The 24,414-nt window shown below is 46.0% G+C and overlaps 1 protein-coding gene across 1 annotated transcript in view; it reads left to right on the top strand.

The window, feature by feature from the left end:
- GCN1 (GCN1 activator of EIF2AK4) overlaps positions 1 to 24,414 on the top strand; it is a 67,187-nt gene that overhangs the window by 7,365 nt on the left and 35,408 nt on the right. The window contains exons 8-34 of the mRNA XM_079957339.1: positions 134 to 202; positions 1,321 to 1,429; positions 2,211 to 2,285; positions 2,723 to 2,851; positions 3,700 to 3,750; positions 4,332 to 4,430; positions 4,557 to 4,730; positions 4,835 to 4,987; positions 6,041 to 6,133; positions 6,892 to 6,967; positions 7,323 to 7,482; positions 8,640 to 8,829; positions 9,986 to 10,110; positions 11,299 to 11,477; positions 12,335 to 12,428; positions 13,347 to 13,460; positions 15,230 to 15,428; positions 15,681 to 15,836; positions 16,338 to 16,519; positions 17,527 to 17,607; positions 18,323 to 18,466; positions 18,781 to 18,908; positions 19,249 to 19,438; positions 20,730 to 20,800; positions 21,654 to 21,819; positions 21,955 to 22,149; positions 23,554 to 23,800. Coding sequence (XP_079813465.1) covers positions 134 to 202; positions 1,321 to 1,429; positions 2,211 to 2,285; positions 2,723 to 2,851; positions 3,700 to 3,750; positions 4,332 to 4,430; positions 4,557 to 4,730; positions 4,835 to 4,987; positions 6,041 to 6,133; positions 6,892 to 6,967; positions 7,323 to 7,482; positions 8,640 to 8,829; positions 9,986 to 10,110; positions 11,299 to 11,477; positions 12,335 to 12,428; positions 13,347 to 13,460; positions 15,230 to 15,428; positions 15,681 to 15,836; positions 16,338 to 16,519; positions 17,527 to 17,607; positions 18,323 to 18,466; positions 18,781 to 18,908; positions 19,249 to 19,438; positions 20,730 to 20,800; positions 21,654 to 21,819; positions 21,955 to 22,149; positions 23,554 to 23,800 — 3,649 coding nt within the window. The remainder of the gene's footprint in view (positions 1 to 133; positions 203 to 1,320; positions 1,430 to 2,210; positions 2,286 to 2,722; positions 2,852 to 3,699; positions 3,751 to 4,331; positions 4,431 to 4,556; positions 4,731 to 4,834; positions 4,988 to 6,040; positions 6,134 to 6,891; positions 6,968 to 7,322; positions 7,483 to 8,639; positions 8,830 to 9,985; positions 10,111 to 11,298; positions 11,478 to 12,334; positions 12,429 to 13,346; positions 13,461 to 15,229; positions 15,429 to 15,680; positions 15,837 to 16,337; positions 16,520 to 17,526; positions 17,608 to 18,322; positions 18,467 to 18,780; positions 18,909 to 19,248; positions 19,439 to 20,729; positions 20,801 to 21,653; positions 21,820 to 21,954; positions 22,150 to 23,553; positions 23,801 to 24,414) is intronic.

The following is a 24,414-nucleotide window of genomic DNA, read 5'->3' as shown; positions in this document are numbered from 1 at the left end:
TGCAGCGGTGGGGTCCCAAGCCTCTAAGCAGATACTCTGTAGCCTTGGTGAACTGCTACAGCAAACCGTTGCTGTTTGTCCAGTGTAGTGGTACATTGCTGAATGATTATAACAGGTGTTCTGTCTTCCCTAGAGCGCCCTCCTTGATTTCTACATGAAGAACATCCTGATGAGCAAGACAAGACCTCAGAAGCACCTGCTGGTGAGAGAAACTCCTAGCCTTGAGCATCTACGGCTGCAATCCTAACTCCACTCACCATGGGAGTAAGCCTCATTGAATTCAATAGGACTTACTTCTGTGAGTAGACATGGTTAGGATTGCGGCCCCAGTCAAAAGTAGTTAGTTAGCTCACTGGGTTAAGTCTGCCACAGCAAACAAAAACAAGAGTATCTTGGCACTTTTTAAAGGCAAGCAAATTTATTGTGGTGGAAGGTTTCATGGCCTAGGGCCTGCTTTATCAGATGAATGGACTGTTTTCCTTAGTTGTCAGGCATACATATGCCAAAAAGGACTGGAAAGCCGTGGAGCAAAATGGCTATGAAATGTTTCCAGCGTTTCTGTGCTTTGCTCAGCTTAATAATAATAAATAATAAGTATTTTTGTATGCCGCTCATCTGGCTGGGTTGCCCCAGTTATGCTGGGCAGCTCCCAACAGAGTATTAAAAACACGATAAAATATCAAACTTTACAAACTTCCCTAAACAGGGTTGCCTGAATACAGACATTAGAAACAATCCTTACTTAAAAACAACACTTGGTCTTAATATTGCATTTTGAATTTCTGTTACCTGCCCTGGAATTTTGCGGAGAGTGGATAAGAAATCATAATCGTCATAACAGTTATGCTAGGTGCCCTCATAGTCTTCCTGACTTGTAAGTTAAACATCCATATTATTGCTGAGTGGAAGTCAGCTTGCTGGATGGGAATTTGTGCTCTCCCTAGGTGACCAGGCAAGTGGCTATTTAACTGTTCTTAATTATTTATGTTGCAGGTAGGTAGCCGTGTTGGTCTGCCATAGTCAAAACAAAATTTAAAAATTCCTTCCAGTAGCACCTTAGAGACCACCTAAGTTTGTCACTGGTATGAGCTTTCGTGTGCATGCACACTTCTTCAGGTACATGAAAGCTCATACCAATGACAAACTTAGTTGGTCTCTAAGGTGCTACTGGAAGGAATTTTTTAATTATTTAAGTGTAAATTGCTTTTGGACGGTGGTTTGGAAGGCGATGAATAAATTGTAACAACAGCAGCAATAGTAATATTTGCACTAAGGATCCCGATCCATGTATTGCATTAAAGTGGGTGGGTTTTTTTGCAGGACAACTGTGCCCCTCTGCTCCGCTATGTGTCTCATACTGAATTCAAGGACCTCGTCTTGCCAGCTTTGCAGAAGTCCCTCCTGCGGAGCCCTGAGAACGCAATTGAAAGTGAGTGGCCAGTGAAAGCATGTGCGGTGGGGGGGTGGGGTACATTGCAAAGGAAGTTTGCACCAAGGTGATTTGTCAGCACCTGAGACCCACATAGTGGCTCTTCATTGCATGGGGGTCAAGAATGAGCTCCAGCTGGGTTAGAGAAGCAGCATTTGGTTCTTGATGTCCATGTGTGGGTGGATCTGTTTTAAGTTTATGCAATAGGCCTTTCATGTTTTTGGCTTAAGGTACAGATTCTGTTCATCTGTGGGGGGGACATGTCACATGCCGATGATGCATTGGAATTCTGTGTTTCATTGGATCACATAAACACAAAATCTTTTGAAATGCCCTGTGCTTTTTTTATTATTCACAGTATTAAAAAGCAACTTGCCATGTAGGTTTTAGACAAACATACAATTTCCTGCAGGTAGATAAAAACCAGGGGGTTAACAGTTTGCTGGATTGTTTCTCTCGCACCCTGGTACAGGTTTCTCATTTTTTAGGAAGCAGCATCTCAAGTGTCAGCCTCTTTGTAGTTCCCAGTTACTTTATTTTGGTTTTTGTGCATCGACCATGAGTGCTTGTTGCGTTCATGTCCCATTTGCAGGCTTCCCTTTGGGGGCACCTGGGTGGCTGCTGGGTGAGAGAACAGAATGCTAGACTAGATGGGGCCATAGGCCTGATCCAGCAGGTCTTATCTTACAGAAAGCTTGCTGTTGTGGACTCTCAGAGATTGGTCCCCGGCCAGCCTGTAAGCTAATGAATGTTAGCACACTTCTCTCCTTCCTGTCTTCAGCTATCTCCTCTCTCTTGGCGTCTGTGACCCTCGATCTCAGCCAGTATGCTCTGGACATCGTGAAAGGTCTAGCTGGTAAGTTCCATTGTCTGCGCTTACAGAGGCCAGGAGAAATTTCCCTCTATTGCTCCTGCTCTTATCTGTACCATCCTGTACTGCTTTGAGAGTGGAGCTTTGTTATAGTGAGAGCAATTGAGAATGGTTTGAAGCACTTGAAGCCTGGTGGTTGTTTGCCATTCCAAGCAGGTGCTTTTTGGGAGGAGACGGCGCTAGTCTTCAAGGAGAAGGAAACAATGAGTAAGCGACCCAAGCTTTTCATGATTGGCAGGGACCAATTTTTAATAGGTGGAGAGAAAATTTAAAAGATGGGATGTGTATGTTTTTCAAAGAGGGGAACTAGGCTGCAGTAATCATGTCCATGTCTCTTATTCCCAACCCCAGTTGTTAGTAAAGATAATTGTAAGCTTCCATACAGCTCCAAAGATTTGAGCGTTTGTGTTTTGATTTTATAGGCCAGTTGAAATCCAACAGTTCTCAGCTGATGGACGAGGCTATTGTAGCATTGAAGAACTTGGCTCGGCAGTGCAGCGACCCATCAACAGTGGAGTCACTTGGGAGACACCTGCTTGCCATTTTGGGAGGTGAGTGGCTCTGATCATTCCCTTTTCTTGTGTCACTTGCTCCTTGCCTGGGAGATAAGCAGTGTTAGTCCTACTCACAGTAGACCCATCAAAACTGATGGGCAGGTAACTTAAGTTCATAGATTTGAACGGAGCTTCTCTGAGTATGAGTTAGGCTAAATTCACATCATACTTTTAAGCTGCAGTGGTGTCACTTGAAACAGTCGCAGCTTCTCCCAAAGAATCCTGGTAGCTGTAGGTGCTGAGAATTTCCAGGGGACCCCTGTTTCACTCCTAGAGCTGCAATTCCCGGAGTGGCTTAGCAACCAGTCCTCCTTTCCCAGGGAACTCTGGGAATTGTGGCTCTGGGAGGAGAACAAACTACAGCTCCCAGAAACGAAGCTGTGAATATGGCCTTAGTTGGATATTGCCCTCTGCCCTGTTTCGCAGTGCACCTAACCTCTGCTTGTGGTGTCTCAGTTGTGGGATTTGAGGAATGGCCAAGGTCAGGAGAGCTGGGAACAGACTTAGTTGCATATTCCCATTCTACATCTGGCTTCAGAAACCTTATGCCTCTTCATGGTTCCTGGAAAGCCTTCCAGTGGGGCACTTTTGGTGGCCCCCGCCAACCCCCAAGATTTCCTGGTTTAGACATAATAGGACGCTGATTATGCAGCAGGTTTCTTGGCTTGTGCCCTAGTTTGCATGAAGAAGGGAGAGGCAAAGTTTTTTCCTGTTGGTACCCAAAGCTCATTAATATCTTGGCCTATTAAGCTGAGATGTGATTTCCACAGTCAGAGCATTAAAATTTGGGTTTAATGTCTTTTCGAACTTTGAGTCTACGGCTAACCCACAATTCTTGTTGACAGGTGCCGAGGGAAAGCTAACAGTTGTGGCACAGAAAATCAGTGTCCTCTCAGGTAAGGGAAAACTTCTTGGATTGCCTTATAGGCGTAGTGGAATGTTGGAAGATTCAGAACAGATGAAGTACTTATTCACACAACGCATAGTTAAACTGTAGAACTCCTTCCGATGGGAGGCAGTGATGGCCACCATCTTGGATGGCTTTAAAAGAGGGTTGGACAAGTTCATGGAGGAGAATAAGGCTACCAGTTGGGCTGTTAGCCATGATGACTATGCTCTGGTTCTGTGGTCAGAGGCAGTAATGCTTCTGAATACCAGTTGCTGGAGGGGAGAGTGTTCCTATGCCCAGGTCCTGCTTGCAGGTTTCTCAAAGGCAGCCAGGTGGCCACTGTGAAAACAGGCTGTTGGACAAGATGGGCCGTGGGTGTGATCCAGCAGACTTTTTTTTTAAATTAAATAATCTTTATTAATTTAAATTACACACTTATACAAAGAATTTACAATCTCATACTACAAAAAGAAAATTAAAGAAAAGACTTTTCAATATGTTCCTGCAGATACAGAGTATTTTTCTTTCCTTCTTTCAAAATGCCAAAAGGAAATGTATTTCTAACCTAGGGAGTTTTTCTGCTTTTAGGGATCGGCAGCTGTAGCCACCATGCAGTTTCTGGGCCTTCAAACCAAGTTGTAAGCGGAACTATAACAGAACTTTTCATCCCTTTCCTTCAGCAGGAAGGTAAGGTGTCTTTATTTTGTGGCACACTGTCGACTTCAGTGATTGGAATGTGATTGTGAAAAGCACACTGTTGATTGACAGGTTGCTTTCTTTGCCCCAGTTTCTTTTCATTTTCTCTCTCCTCAGTCCATGAAGGCACTTTGGTGCACGCCATCTCTGTCCTCGCACTCTGGTGTAATCGGTTCACCACCGAAGTGCCCAAGAAGCTGGTCGAATGGTTCAAGAAAGCCTTCAGCCTTAAAACCTGCACTTCCGCTGTAAGGCATGCGTATCTTCAGTGCATGCTGGCATCCTTCAAAGGCAAGAAAGAGCCTCTTCTAGTTCCATTCCTGTGTCTGTGCAATCCCCTCCAATAGCAGGTTTTTGGGGAAAGGCCTCCCTGACTTCTCTTTCTGCTTCCACAGGCAACGTACTTATGCAGGGAGTAGACTTGCTGCCATTGCTGATGCAGACGGTTGAAAAAGCAGCAGCTCAGAGCACTCAGGTTGCCCTGGTTACGGAAGGCGTGGCAGCAGCCTTGCTGATTTGTAGGCTCTCAGTAGCTGATGCACAAATAGGTAAGGTCCCATGATGTTTAGAAACAAGTTTCCCTTTTTTGATGAGGTGAAGGAACCATAGGTACAGATGAACAATCTTAGTGCAACTGCATAATTCAGATGTCTCTCTTTTTCCTCTCTCTTCTCCTTGCCCACCCCTACAGTCTTCACAGTTGTAAGATCTGGTACAGAATTATTACTCAGAGACAATTGTGGTGATTCACTTTCCTGCGTTCTGCACCTGTGGATTTATATATTTAGTTGTTACATTTTTCTCCCATCTTTTTCTCCAAGGAGCTCAAGGTGGCATACACGGTTCTCTCCCCTGCCATCATTTAATCCCTACAACAACCCTGTGAGGTTGGTAGGTTAGGCTGAAAGGCAGTGGCTGTGGCTCAAGGTCACCCAGGGAACTTCATGGCTGAGTGGCGATTCGAACCCTGGTCTCCTAGGTCCTAGTCCAACACTCTAACCACTACACCAACATTGGTTCTCATTGGATTGCAATGGCCTCAGACCATTCTCCCTCCCACCACCCATTTCCCCCCCTGCCTATGGAAGTGTGGCACTGCCGATCAGCCACCTGAGATTCCTGCATCTCAGGAATTGGTCCTCTCCAGTTCTATGATTTCACGTGCCCTGGGTTGTAAGATTCATTGCAGTGTTTCATTCATTTTACTAGTTGTTTTGGGTTGTATCCAGCACAGCGGTTTCATTTGCACAACGGAACTTCCCCCTCCTCTTCCATGGTTGGAGCAGATTTTGGGGCCACGCAGGGGAAGAGGAGAAGGAAAAGAGGAAATCCCATTATGCAAGAGAACACTGTTTGTGCATGTTGGATACAACCCTTTGTTTTTTATTGATGTGTTTTTATTTTTGCTTATGGTACAGTGTTAATAGGAAAAATAAAGTTTTATTGTAAGTAAGCCACTTAGGATTTGCATGCTAAGTGGTATATAAATATAGTAAATAATAGGGTATAGTTTTCTTTATATAATAGGTGCCTGCAGGGCTGGTTGCCACATCTTCTTTTTGTTATCTACATGGCCACAATCTCTTTCTTTTCCTCTCCAGAGAACAAGCTGAGCAGCTTCTGGCCCCTCGTTCTGGATGAGAAAAAGCAGATTTTCACTTCTGAGAAGTTCCTGCAGTCTGCATCAGAGGAAGGTGAGCTGGATGCCTTTGCTTTAAGGGGTCATCCTCAGGTTTTGCAAAAGGGCTTCCTAAGATGGACAGGCTTCTGTATTTTGGGGCTTTGGCGCACTGTATGTTCTTCTCTTCTACTGCTTGTAGGCAAAGCTGAGTGAGGCAGGTTAGTCTGCCTTGTGGACAAAGAAGATGGGCTACTAGCTTTTGCACCTCCCCTTAGTACACTTGCGCAATGGATTGTGTTGCCCAGGTCTTTGCTGGTAAAGGCTTAATATGCACAGTTCTGCCTCTCTTGTTTCTTTGTTCTTTGGAATCAGATGTCTTTTTTAGTTAATCTTTAGCAAGAAAAAATCAACTGAAAACATATGGGAATACTGATAACATCATAGTAAATTAAACACAGTGTAAGGTTGTACATTGTCATGAAACATATTATTCTGGAACATCACAAAAAAATCCTCAATCTCTACATAAACTTATTGGATCCAAAAGATCCAGCCCTTTATGATGACGATAAAACTAAGCTGCTGTAAAAGAATACATGTAAATCAACCAAGTGCCTCTTTTTTAATTTTTTTGTTTTTAAATTATTTGAATATCATGCTACAATATCTTAGGCAAACCTTTTGTAGCTATTAAGTTGCTTTTTTTGAAAGGAAAGCTGTGACTCTCTTGGGGAAATGACTTTACGATTGTGATTTACATGCAAGGAAAGGTATGGTGAATGCAACAAGGCTGGCTTCCATACCTTTTGTGTTTTTCCTCCCCTCCTGCAGCAATGTGCACAGTTCTGCAGCTGACAGAACGCCTCCTCTTAGACCATGAGCATCGACTACCTGGTGCTAAAGTCCAGTACGTACAGCTTGGTCTCCTTCTCTTGCTTATTATCAAACTCTTGAACCTTCCTCTGAGGGTGAGGGCACCCCCAGAACTTTGCACAAAAGGCTGGTATGCTTTGGGTCATGATCACCCTGTTGTTGGCTGCTTGCCTCCTCCCCATACCGAATCAGACCATTGGCCCATCTAGCTCAGTACTGTGTACACTGACTGGCAGCAGCCTCTCCGGGTTTCCTGATGGGACATTCCCAGCCCTAGATTGAACATGGGACCTTCTGCATGCAAATCAGATGCAGTGCCCCTGACGCATGGCTCTCCTCCCTCCTATATCTCTCCCTCCTTCCCCTCTACCTTTTTTTCTCGCTTTCAGGCAATATCACAAAGCCCTGGCTGCAATCCTCCTCAGCCGATCATGGTGTGTCCGAAGGCTCGCCCAGCAGACTGTGAGGAAGCTCCTGTCTTTGCCCAGAGGGTTCAAGTTGGCTTATGGGCTCTTAGAAGAGCTGAAAGTAGTGCTCAGTTCTCACAAGGTAAAGTCCATACAACTTTTGGGACGAGGTCCAGCCTTTTAAAGCCTTCCATCCTGAGGTCCATGGAGGATAAGGCTAATATCCACGATGGCTAGGTTCTGTCTCCGCTGCTGGAGGGAGCGTATTTCATGGGGACACGGGTGGCGCTGTGGTCTAAACCACTGAGCCTCTTGGGCTTGCCAATCAGAAGGTTGGCGGTTTGAATCCCCGTGACAGAGTGAGCTCCCGTCGCTCTGTCCCAGCTCCTGCTAACCTAGCAGTTCGAAAGCACGCCAGTGCAAGTAGATAAATAGGTACTGCTGCGGCAGGAAGGTAAATTGCATTTCCTTGCACTCTGGCTTCCCTCATGGTGTTCTGTTGCACCAGAAGTGGTTTTGTCATGCGGGCCATGTATGACCCGGAAAGCTGTCTGAGGACAAACAGCGGCTCCCTCAGCCTGAAAGCGAGATGAGCTCCATACCCCATAGACACCTTTGACTGGACTTAATCATCCAGAGGTCCTTTACCTTTTTTACCTTTACGGGGGTAAAATTTACATCCATTGCTTTGCTATGCAATATTGTGCAAGCGAGGGGATTGTTTTTGTTCCAATCAGGTCTAGTTTGCAGGCTTCCCATAGCCATCGGTTATTCATTCGTTCAGCCTTTATTTGCTTAATTTAGACAACAAGACTGTGTAAAGGAGAGAAAAAAGAAAACCATCCCTAAAACATTGATAACCCAGATATATTAAATACATAAAACATCTAAAAGATCCATTAGCTACCATTAAGTACATTCACGTAGTTTTAGATTTGACTTTAAAAATCTTGGCTAAATAACCCTGAAACAATCTCAGTAATTTTGGGTAATACCATCAGCAGATAATTGGATTACAAATTCTTTGCAAGTAGATACTTTGAGCTTCAATGGAGTTGCCAGTTGATGGGGACTACAGGAGGGGGAGAGTGTTTCTGATGCACTTGCGGGCTTCCCACAGACATCCGATCAGCCACTATGAGAACAGGATCCTGGGCTGGATGGGCCTTTTAGCCTGATCCAGAAGTCAGACTCTTGCTGCATTCGGCTGTGCTTTACTCTACAAGACTTGGATCGACATTGCTCTCTCTACACTCCAGCACTTGTCTTACTATTGCATTTATATTCACGAATCGTCAGGTTCTGCCCACCGAGGCCTTGCTCACTGAGACAGGAGAGCTGTCAGAACAAGGAAAGACCTACATCCCTCCTCGTGTCCTCCAGGAGACGCTGTGCATGATCTCGTGCGTGTCGGGGCTGGAGGGCGATCCAGAGGAGAAGGAAAAGTTAGCCTTGGAAATGTTGCTAGTAAGCAATCACCCTTCTCTAGGTGAGTAGGAGAGGGGAAAGCTCCCAGTATGTTATTCTTTGAAGGAGAACTACTTGAAAATGGTACAGATGGTATTTACCTCTGAGTAGGCTTGCTAAGAGGGGACGCGGCTGGTGCTGTGGGTTAAACCACAGAGCCTAATGCTTGCCGATCAGAAGGTCGGCAGTTCGAATCCCCGTGACGGGGTGAGCTCCCGTTGCTTGGTTCCAGCTCCTGCCAACCTAGCAGTTCAAAAGCACGTCAAGTGCAAGTTGATAAATAGGTACCGCTCTGGCGGGAAGGTAAACGGCATTTCCGTGCGCTGCTCTGGTTCGCCAGAAGCAGCTTAGTCATGTACACCGGCTCCCTCGACCAGTAAAGCGAGATGAGCGCTGCAACCCCAGAGTCGGCTACGACTGGACCTAATGGTCAGGGGACCCTTTACCCTTTACCTTTAGGCTTGCTAAGATGTATAATAAGACTAAATCAGGTAAGTGCTGGAGATGCAAAGAGGTGGAGGGAACTTTTTTTACATGTGGTGGACTTGTAAAAGGGTAAAAGAGTATTGGGAAGTAATCCATAATGAACTGAAAAAAAGTTTAAGCGTTCTTTTCCAAAAAAAATCCCAGAATCCTTTTCCTTGGGAATAAATCAGACTGAAATTCCCAGGTGTCAAAAAAGGTTATTTATGTATGCTACTACTGTGGTCCGTGTTTGGTTAGCCCCAAAATGGAAAACAAGCAAGGTCCCAACTAAAGAAAAATGGCAACTTAAGCTGACAGAATATATGCAGCTTGCAGACTTAACATATAGAATAAGGGACCAAGAAGAACATACGTTTAGAGAAGATTGGTAAACGTTTGTTGAATATATGGGGGAAATTGTGTACACATGAAAACGTTGGCAGCATTAAGATAAATTCAACAGTGTAAATAAGTTCTGATAGATGCAATAACGGAATACTGAATGGTTTAGTTTTTGTAAAAATATGCAGGGATATAGGATATGAACAATGGAAAGAGAATAAGGGATGTATTGAGGATTTTAAAATGAGTATTTTAAAATGTAAAACAGAAAATTTAATTATATATTTTACCAGTTGGGTATGTGACAGAAGTAGGGTCTGTTGTGCCTCTTGTAAGTCTTTCCCTCCTTCCTTCCTTTTTCTCCCTTTCAGTAACAGGGCAGTCTGGCCTTTGGACAGCCCTCCTGATCAAGATGAAACTGGACCCTGTCGATTTCATCGCCAAGTACCTGGAAAAGATCTTTGACCGGATTGTCACCCAGAGCCCCATGAATAAGGTGACTGGGTTTGATTCTTCTGCAGAGGTTTTCAAGGGCATCCTGGGCTGAGAGATGATGAAGCTGCCATAGTCAACACAAACTGTGGTCCACTTAGTTTCAGTACTGCCAGCTTTCCAGAAGTGGGGGAACTTTTTCCAGGCCGGAAGCCTCATTCCCTTCTTGGCATCCTTTCAAGGGCTACATGCTACATGGGGGACGGGGCTAGAGGCAAAGGTAGGCAGAACAGTAAGCTAGTTTTTCCACCCCACCCCCAGCAGGAGGCATAATCTGAGTTCAAGGGCACATTCCAGACAGGCAAAGCTACTCAAGGTGGGTGCAGAGGGCCAGCCAGAGAGGTTAGAGGGACCAAGGCTCTCCCCACACCTGGTCCACTCTGAACAGGCTCTCCAGGGGTGCAGGCAAAGGGTCTCTTTTTGATCTGCTGCTTATAAATTTTAATTGGAAATGGCAGGGATTCGACCTGTGGCTTTCCTCCCTGCAGAGTTGATGCTCTACCACTGATCTGTGCTCCCTTCCTAAAATGCTTCTTAATGGACCTAGTGTGATAAGATCTTATACCTGGGGGTTGCGGGTTGAAAAATCTTGCTGATGCTGCTTCTCTCCTGTCCGCAAAAGGACACAGAGACCACAGGTGCATGCAGTGAAGAGTGCTGCAGATTAAGATTATCAGCCCCAAGTGTTGAGAGAATATTATGTTGTTGTTGTTTAGTTGTTTAGTCGTGTCCGACTCTTCGTCACCCCATGGACCAGAGCACGCCAGGCACCCCTGTCTTCCACTGCCTCCCACAGTTTGGTCAAACTCATGCTGGTAGCTTCGAGAACACTGTCCAACCATCTTGTCCTCTGTCGTCCCCTTCTCCTTGTGTCCTCCATCTTTCCCAACATCAGGGTCTTTTCCAGGGAGTCTTCTCTTCTCATGAGGTGGCCAAAGTATTGGAGCCTCAGCTTCACGATCTGTCCTTCCAGTGAGCCCTCAGGGCTGATTTCCTTCAGAATGGATAGGTTTGATCTTCTTGCAGTCCATGGGACTCTCAAGAGTCTCCTCCAGCACCATAATTCAAAAGCATCGATTCTTCGGCGATCAGCTTTCTTTATGGTCCAGTTCTCACTTCCATACATCACTACTGGGATAGTGCTGTAATCCTTGACAAGTGGCTGTTTTCCCTCCCCTTCCTTGTTTCACAGTCGTCCCTGAATGCAGTGGGTCTGCTTTCTGCCCTCTCTCCCAGCCAAGTCCTCCCTCAGGTCATCAGCACCATCTCCGCCTTTCTAGAAAACCCAGCGCTGTGTCTTGTGACCCAGGAGGAGTTTGCTATCATGAAGACACCTGAAGGGGAACTTTATGACAAGTCCATCTTGCACAGGTGAGGACGAGCGCTTGGATACAGGAAGCTGCCTTATACTGAGCCAGGCCATTAGTCCATCTAGCTCAGTGTTGTCTACACTGACTGGCAGCAGCTCTCCCATTCCAGACAGGGAACCATTTTGCCAACCTTACCTGGAGATGCTGGGGTTTGAACCTGGGACCTTCTGCATGCAAAGCAGATGTTTTGCCATTGAGCTACGGCCCTCCTTATTTTTGACAGGCCATGCCAGGTTTCCAAAGCACTTTTAGGAGAAAAAATCTCTTTAATCAAGACATGTATGCCACTAACCTATGGACCTTGTGTACACAGACCACTAAGCCATGACCTTTCCCTTTGAAATGTGTGTGGTATAACAAACCACCAATAACGAAACCGCTTCAATCTGTGGAACTGGCACTTACAAGTGAAGCATGATACTCATTCTGCACTTGTAAGAAATCAATCTTTTAGCGTAGCAATGCTTAAACTTCGGAACTTCCTGCATATTGACATCGGGCAAGCACCTTTGCTGTACTTTTTTGGTGCCTTCTAAAAAGGTTTCTGTTTAGGCAAGCCTGTCCAAACATGTAGAAGTTACATGTGTCTGAATCTTTTCCCCCCTTATTGTTGATTTTCTTAAGTTTTTAAAATTTCATTTTAGCTGTCTATATATAGAGAGATATAGTTTGTGTAAAATGCTTAGAGTGGTCTTTATCACAATCAAACCGTATATAATTTCTGTTTAAATAAATGACCAATATTAAATGTTTTCTGTTCTTTTGTGGTAGCTGTAATTGAAGCTGATAACCTGAGATTATTTCACTGGATTGTGTTAATCTCTCTCTCTCTCTCTCTCTCTCCTTTGCTGTCTTCAGTGCTCAGCAAGACAGCCTGAAAAAGGCCAACATGAAGAGAGAAAACAAAGCTTATTCTTTCAAGGAGCAGATCATTGAACTGGAGCTGAAGGAGGTGAGGTCTTGCATGGTGAATAATGCCATATTTAGGTCTAATATAAGCCCTGTTTTAAAGCAACTGGACTGGTTGCTTCCCTTAGCATTTAATGTTTGTTAATGTTTGATGTTTTATTATGTTTTTATATATGCTGTAAGCTGCCCAGAGTGTGCTGCTGCTCCTCCGCCTCCTCCTCCTTCTATATTACAGTTGTACCTTGGTTCTCAAACACCTTGGTACTCATACATTTTGGCTTCCGAACACCAAAAACCTGGAAGTAAGTGTTCTGGTTTTTGGACATTTTTTGGAACCCAAACATCCAACGCAGCTTTCACTTGAGTGCAGGAAGCTCCTGCAGCCGATCGAAGCCACGCCTTGGTTTTCGAACATTTTGGACGTCAAATGGACTCCTTGAACAGATTACATTCGAGAACCAAGGTACAACTGTATTATTATTAAAGCCCTAAATGACTCAGGCATGGACTGGAGGAAAGTTGGATTTCAGATCTTCACTCAGTTCTGCAGTTTTTTTTTGGAACACTCACCTTTTCTCAAGCCTGATGAGCCACCTCTCAGGGGATAACAGGGAAAACATCCCATGTAAAGCTCCCTGAGTTTCTGGGAGAGAAGGGGAAAGAAAATGAAGATGAAAAGAAGACTGAATAGTTTTAAGTTGCATCAAGACCTTTTATGGTAGCATTTGGTGAGCAACCTGTGATAAACTAAGTCAGATTGCATAGAGCTAGGTGTCTTTTTTTCTTTCTTGCTGTTGTCATCCTGAGCTTGTCTGTCTCTGGGCACAACTCCCAATTCACTCTCATTTTCTCTCCCATCATGTTGCCCGTTGTCTTTGAACTGCTGAAGCTGCTTCCTTTGGGGGGAATGCTGCTGCCCGCTTCCCCATTATAACCAAATAGATGGTTTTCTCTTCTTCAGGAGATTAAGAAGAAGAAGGGGATAAAGGAGGAGATCCAACTAACCAGCAAACAGAAGGAAATGCTGAGTGCCCAGCTGGAAAAGGAATCTCAGACCAGGAAGCAGTTGAAAGAGGTAAGCTATAGCTGGGCCTAATGTTAAGAACGTAAGAGGATCCTGCTGAATCGGGCCACAGGCCCATTGTGTTCTTGCAGTGGCCAGCCAGATACCTGTGGGTGTTATAGGAAAATCCTTGGGCTCACTTGCATTGTCAAACAAAGACACCAGCCAGGAATATAGTAGTAGTAGTGGTAGTGGTAGTGGTAGTGGTAGTAATAATAATAATAATAATAATAATAATAATAATAATATTAATTATTATTATTTATTATTTATACCCCGCTATCTGGCTGGGTCTCCCCAGACACCCTGGGTGGCTTCCAACAAAGTATTAAAATACAGTGGTCTGTTAAACATTAAAAGCTTCCCTAAACAGGGCTGCCTTCAGATGCCTTCTAAAAGTCTGGTAATTGTTCTTCTCTTTGACGTCTGATGGGAGGGTGTTCCACAGGGCGGACACCACTACCGAGAAGGCCCTCTGCCTGGTTCCCTGCAACTTGGCTTCTCGCAGTGAGGGAACCGCCAGAAGGCCCTCAGTGCTGGACCTCAGTGTATATAGGAGCAAAACAGCAGCCTGTAGGCCTGATCTTTATTCAAAAGACTGTCGCAACAGGACTTCCACCCACCACATGGAAGAAGCAGGAAGAAGCACCGAACAAAAGGGTGCCCCTTCTTTTATAGGCTTTCCCTTTTCCCACAAACCCCTTTGGTGAAGCTTCATGCACGCATCACAGATACATCATACATATGTCACAAAGGGGGAGGGGATTTCTTGCTCCAACCCTCCCTTGCCCTCCACTTTACACCCATCAAGTGATAACAATGGAAGTATTTACAAGTTCCTACTTTTCCCTGCTCAGGTAATCACACTTCTTTGTCCTGACCCAGAACCTAATCTGTTCCTGGGTGGTTTGCTATTGTCCACAGGATGACTACCTGTCTGGCACCCATTTGCCAGGATGCCAGTCATTATCTCTTATGTAAGAGGCTGCTGAGTACGTGGTCCTGGGTTTCAGGGATTATGGCTGTCTTTTACCAGTTTCCCAAGTCCCCCCGCCTTTGGTAGCCATCTTTTCCCTGAGTAAAATGAAATTGGAATGGTGTCGATTTGGGCGGTTGGTCTGGGGGTGTAGTGTCCCATTTAACTGAAAACAAAACACCACCACCACCTTTGTAAAAATTCCGGTCACATGGGAAACCCACAAGCAGGATCTGAGCACATGAGATTTCTCCCCTCCAGCATTGAGATGAGAGGGCCTGGGGAGAGACCTTGAAATTACAAGCAAGAATAGGGTCTCTCCTCTGAACTGGCACATTTCCACACTCAAGGGCAATGTTTGCTTCCTGGCCGGTGGTGGTGGTTGTTTTAATAAATTAAGTTAAATTAAATTAAATTTAAAAAATAACGTGGGCTGGATCACACAAAAGAGGGTAGCCTAGCCCGCTGCAGAGCATATGTCAACAAATTGTTACCTGTTGCCTCTGAGGACCCTCTTGACTCTGTCTCTGAAGACCACCCCCTCCATCTCCCATTAGCAGATCAACCGCCCCACCATATCCACTGGTCACCAGCTGCTGCTGCTACTATGGTCCAGTATTGTCATGCCATCTGTTTCTGGGTCAGAAAGTCCCTTTTCCCCTCTTACTGTGCTGAGAATATTGATAAAGGAAGAAAATACATAGAAAGGATTGAGCTTATGGGTGTGTGGATGTGTTAGTCCAAAGCTTGGCTGCTTCCTTCAAGATTGCCTTTCACCAGTAACCACCGCAGTGTTCTGTTGCAGCTTGACAATGAACTGGAATCAATGCTGGGTCTCCTGGATGCTGTTCTAAAGAGGAACCCCCCTGGTCTCTCCCAGTACATCCCCAGTCTCATAGGCTTCTTCCTGCCTCTGCTGAAGTCCCCTCTGGCGGCTCCAAGGATTAAGACCCCTTTCCTTTCTTTGGCATCCTGTGTGATGCCTGATCGGTTGAAGACTTTTGGTTAGTGTTCTGCTTTGTGTGTGTTTATATCTATCTATCTATCTATCTATCTATCTATCTATCATCTATCTATCTATCTATCTATCTATCTATCTATCTCTGTGATGGGGGAAAACCTCAGATAAGATAAGCTTTTGTAGCATAAATCTGCAAAAATACAAACAAACGTAGATTGGGGTAGCCAGCCAGGGTTCCTTCTCCCATCCTCAATTTTGGTGCTGGACTTACAACTCCCTTCACCCCTTTCCCCAGGTACTGTAGTGAGTCACGTGACCTTGAGGATGATAAAGCCTGAGTGTGTTTTGGATGAATCCTGGTGCCAAGAGGACCTGCCCACTGCTGTGACCAGAGTGGTGACCTTGTTGCACACGCACACTGTGCCTGTCCGGATGAGCAAGGGAGAGGCAGGTGAGGACCCGCTTCTGATTTTTTCCACCTGATTTGGTTGCTAAGCAGTGCCTCCCCCCTCCTCCCCGAGCAGCTGACTAGAAGAAGAAGAAGAGTTTGGATTTGATATCCCGCTTTATCACTACCCAAAGGAGTCTCAAAGCGGCTAACATTCTCCTTTCCCTTCCTCTTCCACAACAAACACTCTGTGAGGTGAGTGGGGCTGAGAGACTTCAGAGAAGTGTGACTAGCCCAAGGTCACCCAGCAGCTGCATGTGGAGGAGCGGGGAAGCGAACCCAGTTCACCAGATTACGAGTCCACGGCTCTTAACCACTACACCACACTGGCTCTCTACTGAGAACAGAATTAACTCTTTAAGTTATGAACTGAATAATCACTGCTGTTGCACTCCCAACGTCAGCCATGCCCATTGATTTCTACTCTGTCAGTGGCTGACGTTGGCATGTATGGGCATGTCCTTCTGCGTCTGTATCTCCCCTCTTCTTTTCTGCCTGTTGCAGGTCCCGTGCCATTAACGGCCCCAGCCTTTTCCTTAGTCTTCCCTCTCCTCAAAATGGTGCTGCTGGAGACTCCCAACGACAGTGAAGAGAAGGAGGAGCTCTTGGTCAAGGCTCTGCAGACGATCACGGTCCATGCTCAGCTGAGATCATCTGCCAGCAGCCAGAGTTTGCTGGTGGACGAGGTCAGTGTTTTCCATGGGGTTGCATCATCTTCAGAAAGCAAGCTGCCATTTTTACTTGGTGGCAGACAGATGTGCCCCCCCCCCCCCAGGAGGTTCAAACGAAGCTGAAAATGCACAGCCGAACAAAGCTGATGCAGGTGTTGAGATACTTTCCTTCTCATCACATCCCTCCTCCTCTGACTCTTTGTCTTGAGAGCCGCCTCCCTCGCCTGACCCCAGATGCAACATACAACAGCTTGTAGCCATAGAAGAACAGGAAGTACTTCAACATGAATTTAAAATGTTGTAACATTAATGCAACTGAACAGAGTTACAGTGGTACCTTGGTTCTCGAACTTAATCCGTTCCGGGAGTTGGTTCGACTCCTGAAGCCGTTCGAAAACCAAGGTGCGGCTTCCGATTGGCTGCAGGAGATTCCTGCAGTCGAGCAGAAGCCGTGTCGGATGTTGGGCTTCTGTAAAATGTTCACAAACCAGAACAGTTCTGGGTTTGCAGCGTTTAGGAGCCAAGCCATTCAAGAACCAAGGTACCACTGTATTTCCTGGATATGGGTGTTACATTTTAGTATTCGGCCACTATTTTAACGATGTATCGATTCACATTTTGTTCTGTTGCAAGGCGCTTTGAAAAAGCAACATATACAGTATTTTTCTGTGTGTAAGCCGTGGTCCCCCCCTAAAAATAATGTCTTACACACAGATACATCTCCCCAATTTTCTTAAATCTGAGTCCCCCCAAATAGGGGGTGTCTTATACATGGGGGTGTCTTATAGACGGAAAAATACGGTCAATGTAAATTATAACAGCAACTTAGTAAGTCGACCAGTATGTAAATTTTGTTAAGTACATAAAATACAGAATGCTCACCTGCTGGGAGCCATTCCAAATCCCCCAGCTTCATTGCATGATGAGGATGATTATTCATTGTTGGTTGGGCAGTTGCCTTTTTTAAAATGACAAGTGTTTGCGTTTCTCTTTTGCCCCTCTTTCCCCCGGTCACCTGTCAGAACGGACCCGAGTTACTGCCTCGCACAGAGATGCTGCGGCTCCTGAGTAAAGTGATTGGGACAGGCTCTCCACGCTTACAGGTGAGCTGGCCACCCATTCTAGTACAGCAATAGCTCACAGACCAGATGCAGAGCCCCCGTAGCTCTTTTTATCTGGTCTTTGTTGGCCCTGTTAAACCTGTATTCAGCTCCCACACTTCTAATGGTAGCTGTCTTCCGGGTTTTCTGTACAGTGCCCATATTAATATGTTATGCAGTGCCTGAGTACATGTGAGCCAGTGTTTCACAGTGGTTAGAGTGCTGGATGGGGATTTGGGAGACGGGTTCAAATCCTCACTTGGCCATGAGGCTCACTGTCTCTGAGCCCTAACCTATCTCACAGGGTTATTGTGGGGATAAAATTGAGAAGGGAAGAACTATGGATGCCACCTTGAACTCCTTGGAGGAAAGATGGTTTATAAATGCAATTGATTGATTCACTCATGGATTTTCCAGTTTGGTGCCATTAATGAGATTATATTTAGGTGTCTGCTGAAAACATTTGTGCTTTCCCTTGAGGGTGCAACCCGGCCATTCATGGAATATCAATTTTATATCTGATGAAATTGCTTTGTTGTTGTTTTGGTTTGTATGGGTGGTTCCATGGTTTTTAGTTGGTTGAATCAGTTTTTATTTCTTTCAGAGTGTGTTTTAATGTTATTTTTGTACCCCTTTGGTGGCTTTGTGCCTATGAATTTGTATGGCAACAATTATATTCCTTCGCTGTCTGATTTTAAGCTCTCTTGCCTCTTGTCAGGTCTTGGCGTCCAACGCCCTGACCGCCCTGTGTGCCAGCAGCAGTGGAGAGGATGGCTGTGCCTATGCAGAACAGGAAGAAGTGGATGTGTTACTCCAAGCCCTTCAGTCCCCGTGCATGAATGTCCGAGATGCAGCCCTCCGGGTCAGTTGGGATCTCTTTCCAGCCAGCACAGGGGAAGAGATGGGTGGGACGGTTGGCTTCCCATCCACCACTGGAGGAAGATAAGTTTGTAGAGCTGTGTTAGGGAATCCCAGGCCTGGGGGCCTAATGGGCCTTCATGCCTGGCCCTCGGAATGCAGCACGCCCTCCCAATCTTGCTGCAAGCATGCGCCTGCAAAGTAATACCTGAACAGCCTTAATGCATGCTGGAAAGGGGACGTCACTTCTCATTGCAGTTTTGGAATACAGGGAGGTTGGGCAGGAAGGCTTTCTACTTGTCCTGTTCTGATCTTCAGGGCTTGATGGAGCTGCAGTTGGTGCTGCCAACACCAGACAGCGATGAGAAGAATGGGATGAACCTTCTACGCCGTCTCTGGGTGGTGAATTTTGACAAGGAAGAAGCAATCAGGACGCTGGCCCAGAGGTGAGAATTTGCTGTTCCACCAAAGAGATGCCTTTTTTTTTTTTGCACCAGATGCACATTGCAGATGATGCTTCTCCGCCAGGACCTGAGGAAGTGCTTTGACCAATGGACATAGGAAACTGCCTCTGCAGAGCATTGCCTAACAAGTGGAACCCTCCTAAGTCTTGCCAGGGCCTAACAATTATTGGCCCACCTTGACGCAGAGGCAGGCTTTTTCAGTGGTCGCAGCTTGGTTGTGGAATGTGCTACCTGCTGAAAACTCCCCTCGTCACTGCCTGATATGAGACCGGGGTGGATCTTTGATACCCGGAGGATGACCTTTGGCTTTCGTCTCTTATAGGCTTTGGGAGTCGATGGGTCTGGAGTTGCAGCCTGACATCTGTTCGGTCCTCATTAAAGATGTCATACACTACGAGGAAGCCGTGCGCCAGGCTGGGGCCGAGGCGCTTTCCAAGAGCGTTGAGCAGTATCGAAGCCAGACGAGGGACGTCATGACCAAACTGATGGAGATCTATCAGGAGAAACTCTATGTAAGCCATTCGTGAGGAGGGACTGGGGGGAGGTCTAGAGCAAGAGTGGGGGGAACCTCTGGCCCAGAGGCTCTGGCACTGAGACCTCTAGGTGTCTGTGTGTCCAGTCCTCAGGACCCTCCCTAAGCCATACCTCTCCTCTTCCCAAACTACATTCTTGTGTACTATCCTTGCATTCTTTCACCTGGCAGCAATGTAGCAGTAGTGGTGGCGGTGGTATTTATTTTTTCATTCATTCATTCATTCATTCATTCATTCCCTGCCCATCTGGCTGAGTTTCCCTAGCCACTCTGGGCAGCTCTCAACAGAATATTAAAAACACGATAAAACATCAGACATTAAAAACTTCCCTCAACAGGGCTGCCTTCAGATGTCTTCTAAAAGTCAGATAGTTGTTTATTTCCTTGACATCTGGTGGGAGGGTGTTCCACAGGGCGGGCACCACCACCGAGAAGGCCCTCCGTCTGGTTCCCTGTAAGCTCACTTCTCGCAGTGAGGGAACCACCAGAAGGCCCTCGGAGCTGGACCTCCATGTCCAGGCTAAACGATGGGGGTGGAGACGCTCCTTCAGGTATACTGGGCTGAGGCCGTTTAGGGCTTTAAAGATCAGCACCAATGCTTTGAATTGTGCTCGGAAACATACTGGGAGCCAATGTAGGTCTTATAGGCCCTTCAGTGTCCTCGTTCTGTGATAATGAGCATAAGAAGAGCCTGCTGGGTCAGGCCAAAGGTCCACCTAGTCAAGCATCCGCTGGCCAATCAGATGCCCCAATGGGACAGCTCTCCTGACACGGTTACCTGACAAATGATGACCATAAAGCAATATAGTAGTTCAAGCACCAGGTGTGGGGAGAGCAATACTGTTTAAAGCATTGTGGAATAAAGCACAAGAGAACACAGCAAGAGCCTGGCTGCTGGATCAAATGCCCATCCAGTCTAGCATCCTGTTCTCCCAGTGGCCAACCAGATGCCCCAATGGGAAGCCTGCAAGCAGGATCCAATCACAACAGCGCTCTCCCCACTTGTGATTCCCATCACCCAGTACTCAAGAGGTGTGCTGCCCTTGACACCATGGCTGGTAGCTCTTGAGTCATATAGTCCAGCCACATCTACAGGGCCACAGGTTCCCCACGCCCTGGTCTTACAGAGAAACTTATGTCTAGCACGGTGTGCTTCTGTCCCTGCCACCTCCCTCCCCCTTATTTATTTTGCACCTGGATTTTGACCGTGTTCAGCTTTTATAAGCTCCTTTGCTGGGTTTTCTGACGGAATGCCTGTTTCTCTTGAACAGAGGCCTCCACCGGTTTTGGATGCTCTGGGACGTGTGATATCGGAATCTCCACCCGACCAGTGGGAAGCCAGGTAATCCTTACTTAAATTAAAATTCTGACTCTATCCAGCTGAGGTGCTTCAGCCCTCTGACGTTATAAGGCGAGATGTAAATGTAATAGTTTAAATCAGGGTTTCCCAAACTTGCGTCTCCGGCTGTTTTTTGACTACCACTCCCAGCATCCCTGACCTGGTAGCTAGTAGGGCTGGGCGATATCTGGTTTTCAACATCGCGATATATCACCAGCTGAACATCACGATATACTGATACAGCACAGTGTCTGAAATAAAGATGAGGCTATGTAGAAGTACTGGTAGGCTTCATGGTTTTTCCTACATTGTGATTTTTGCATAGTACTAGCTTCTTCTTCTTTGGCGATCACTAGTAGCCGAGTAAGATTGTCTTCCATAAACACGGTTTTAACAATGAGTCCATAAGTGACTGTGGAGGCCAGTTCTGGATCCACACGTCCTTCCACAGTGGGGACATTGGTTTCTGGGCAGGAGCTGGTCACGGTGTGGATTTGCCAAGCATGCCTTCCTCCTAGCACGATCGTAGCTATATATATATATATATATATACACACACAACATCATATTGCCAGGTGAAAAATTATGAAACCAATATCACAATAGGGACTTCAAACTGGTTTTGGATGAAATATTGATATATTGCCCAGCCCTAAACCCTGGTTTAAAAGCATAGGAACACAAGAAGCCTCCATGAGTCAGTCTGTCTAGCTCAGTACTGACTTAACTGGTCGTGCCTCTCCAGGTTTAAGGCAGGAGATATTCCCAGCCCTACCTGGAAATACCTGGGACCTTCATGCTGCTCTGCCACTGAACCATGGCCCTTCGAACCATAGCTACCATGTTACCTTTACAGGTGTGGCATTGCGTTGGCCCTGAACAAGCTCTCGGAGCACCTGGACAGTTCGCAGGTGAAGCCTCTCTTCCAGTTCTTTGTACCGGATGCCCTTAACGACCGCAACCCTGAAGTCCGGAAGTGCATGCTGGACGCAGCCCTCTCGGCGCTCAATACCCATGGCAAGGTAGGCATTAAGATACATCGAAAGGAAACAGCCTTATATTGACTCGGTCTTTTGGTTCATCTAGCTCACCATTGCATCCAGGTCTTTGAAATCACGGTTAATGCTATTGTGTGTGTGTGTCCTACGGCTTTTCAGGACAGTGTCAACTCCCTGCTGCCTGTGTTCGAGGAGTTCCTGAAGGACGCGCCAAACGATGCCAGCTATGATGCCGTCCGCCAGAGTGTCGTCATTCTGATGGGCTCCCTGGCCAAACATTTGGACAAAAGCGATCCGAAAGTCAAGCCGATCGTTGCCAAACTGATAGCAGCCCTTTCCACTCCATCCCAACAGGTAAGCTCTTTCTCTTTTCCTTTCCACCTTTTGCGGAGATGGGAGCAGGGTAGGAGATTTGGGGGGCGGGGCGGGTTCAAAACACTGAGAAGAGATCTCTGAACCAGTTTTTGCATTTTCGGTTCGTTTTGACTCTTTTGGTAGTTTGGTTAATGCAGTAGTCCCCAGGCAGTTCACCAGGGGGCAGTGGCATACCACGAGAAACAAATCAATTAAACACGCAGCTGCTGGGAATAGAATGGTGCTTAAATATACTGTGAAATTTGAAGATTATTGCTTCTCTTTTTGCTTCATTGCAGTGTTATTTTGTCCAAATTGAGGTTGACGTTAACTGGTTCCGCGTTGCCTTGTTTCAGACTGCAGTTAATATTAACCACAGTTTGTCAGTTCGGGTGAAATGACAAACTGCGGTTAAGCCAAAGCGGAAGCTTGCTGTCTCCTTTCCCTGGCTGCTTGAGAGGCTTGCTGTGACTCATTTGACTCTACTCGCACTAAACAACGGTTTAGGGTGTTGTGCGAATGTGGTCTCTATCTCAGTGCGGGAGAGCTACAAAAGATTGAAAATGAATTCACATAAGACATAGGGTCCTGATAATGGTGAGGTCTTTGAGCTTTGCTTTCAGAATTTGGCTGCCCGTGATACTTTTTCTAAAAAGGAAATAATAATAAAGAGGCACATTTTGAGGAGGTTGCTCCTGACCCCACGTTGCTCCAGGAGACGCAGGAAGCAGTGTCCCTTTTACCTGGTTTATCTCATGGCCCTTCCTTGCTAAAATGGACTGGTCATCAGATCTTTTTTAAAAACAACAACACCTGCCTTAATTAGGGTCAGTTATAAAAGTATTTTAAACAATGGGGGACAGTAATAAAAAGTGCATTATATTCCATTAGGGAGCAAATTATCCACCTGCCTAATCATACCAAATTCACTGGGATGCGGGTGGTGCTGTGGTCTCAACCACTGAGCCTTTTGGGCTTGCCGATCAGAAGGTTGGCAGTTCAAATCCCTACTACAGGGCGAGCTCCCATTGTTCTGTCCCAGCTCCTGCCAACCTAGCAGTTCGAAAGCAGACCAGTGCAAGTAGATAAATAGGTACCACTCCGGTGGGAAGGTAAATGGCGTTTCCATGTGCTCTGGTTTCCGTCACGGTGTTCCGTTGCACCAGAAGCGGTTTAGCCATGCTGGCCACATGACCCGGAAAGCTGTCGGACAGCTGTGGACAAACGCCGGCTCCCTCTGCCTGAAAGCGAGATGAGCACCGCAACCCCATAGTCGCCTTTGCCTGGACTTAACCGTCCAGGGGTCCTTTACCTTTTACCAAATTCACTTTCTACGACTGGCCCCCGAGTCAGCCCAAGGTAACTTTTGCTTGAATTGCATTCTTGTCACGGTGATCCCTGTAGGTCCAGGAGTCCGTGGCCAGCTGCTTGCCACCCCTGGTGCCTGCCATCAAGGAGGATGCAGGAGGGATGATTCAGAAGCTGCTGCAGCTGCTGCTGGAGTCCGATAAGTACGCCGAACGGAAAGGAGCCGCTTACGGGCTGGCTGGCCTGGTAAAGGGCTTGGGCATCCTCTCCCTGAAACAGCAGGAAATGATGGCCACGCTAACAGATGCCATCCAGGACAAGAAGAACTTCCGGCGGCGAGAAGGTGAATTGATTGGCAGATTCTCCCCCTGTTCTCCCCATCTTAACTTCTTCAGGACTTTTGCCCTTGATGTGGGTGGGTGTGTCTCTTGCTCGGAACCTCACCCAATGTTCTCTGCCTGCTAGACGAAGGGCTCTTGCGCTAAGGGACGTGCAATTTTCTTTCTTATTTATTTCTTATTTATTAACTTTCTTATGTTACATATGCATACATTACCATATTACATTACAGGGCTTATTATAATAGGATTTTCCAACATGTATACAAAGTTTATATACAAAATTTATATACTTGAAAAAAAGAAAAAGCAAAGACACAAAACTATTCCAAAATAGTATTTGTACCAGGACTACGGACTTCCTGTCAAATCTCGTCGTATATTCCTTTTTTTACAAGTGAATGTACTCTTCTTATTGTATGTTTCTTTACATTTTATCTAATACATTCCTACATCAATATGTACCCTTGATATTGTTTCTCAACTCAATTTTTCTCCAACATCAATCGAATGCTAGCATAGATAACATACCTTTACTATGTTTTTGAACATATATCTTATATCTATCCCATTTTTCCATAAATTTTCATTTTGAATTGCCTCTCGGGCTATTTGTCAA

Source organism: Podarcis cretensis (assembly GCF_951804945.1).
Source record: "Podarcis cretensis genome assembly, chromosome: 16".
Lineage (NCBI taxonomy): Eukaryota > Metazoa > Chordata > Lepidosauria > Squamata > Lacertidae > Podarcis > Podarcis cretensis.
Note: the sequence above shows the minus strand (reverse complement) of the source record. Positions and strands in the feature narration are given on the sequence as shown.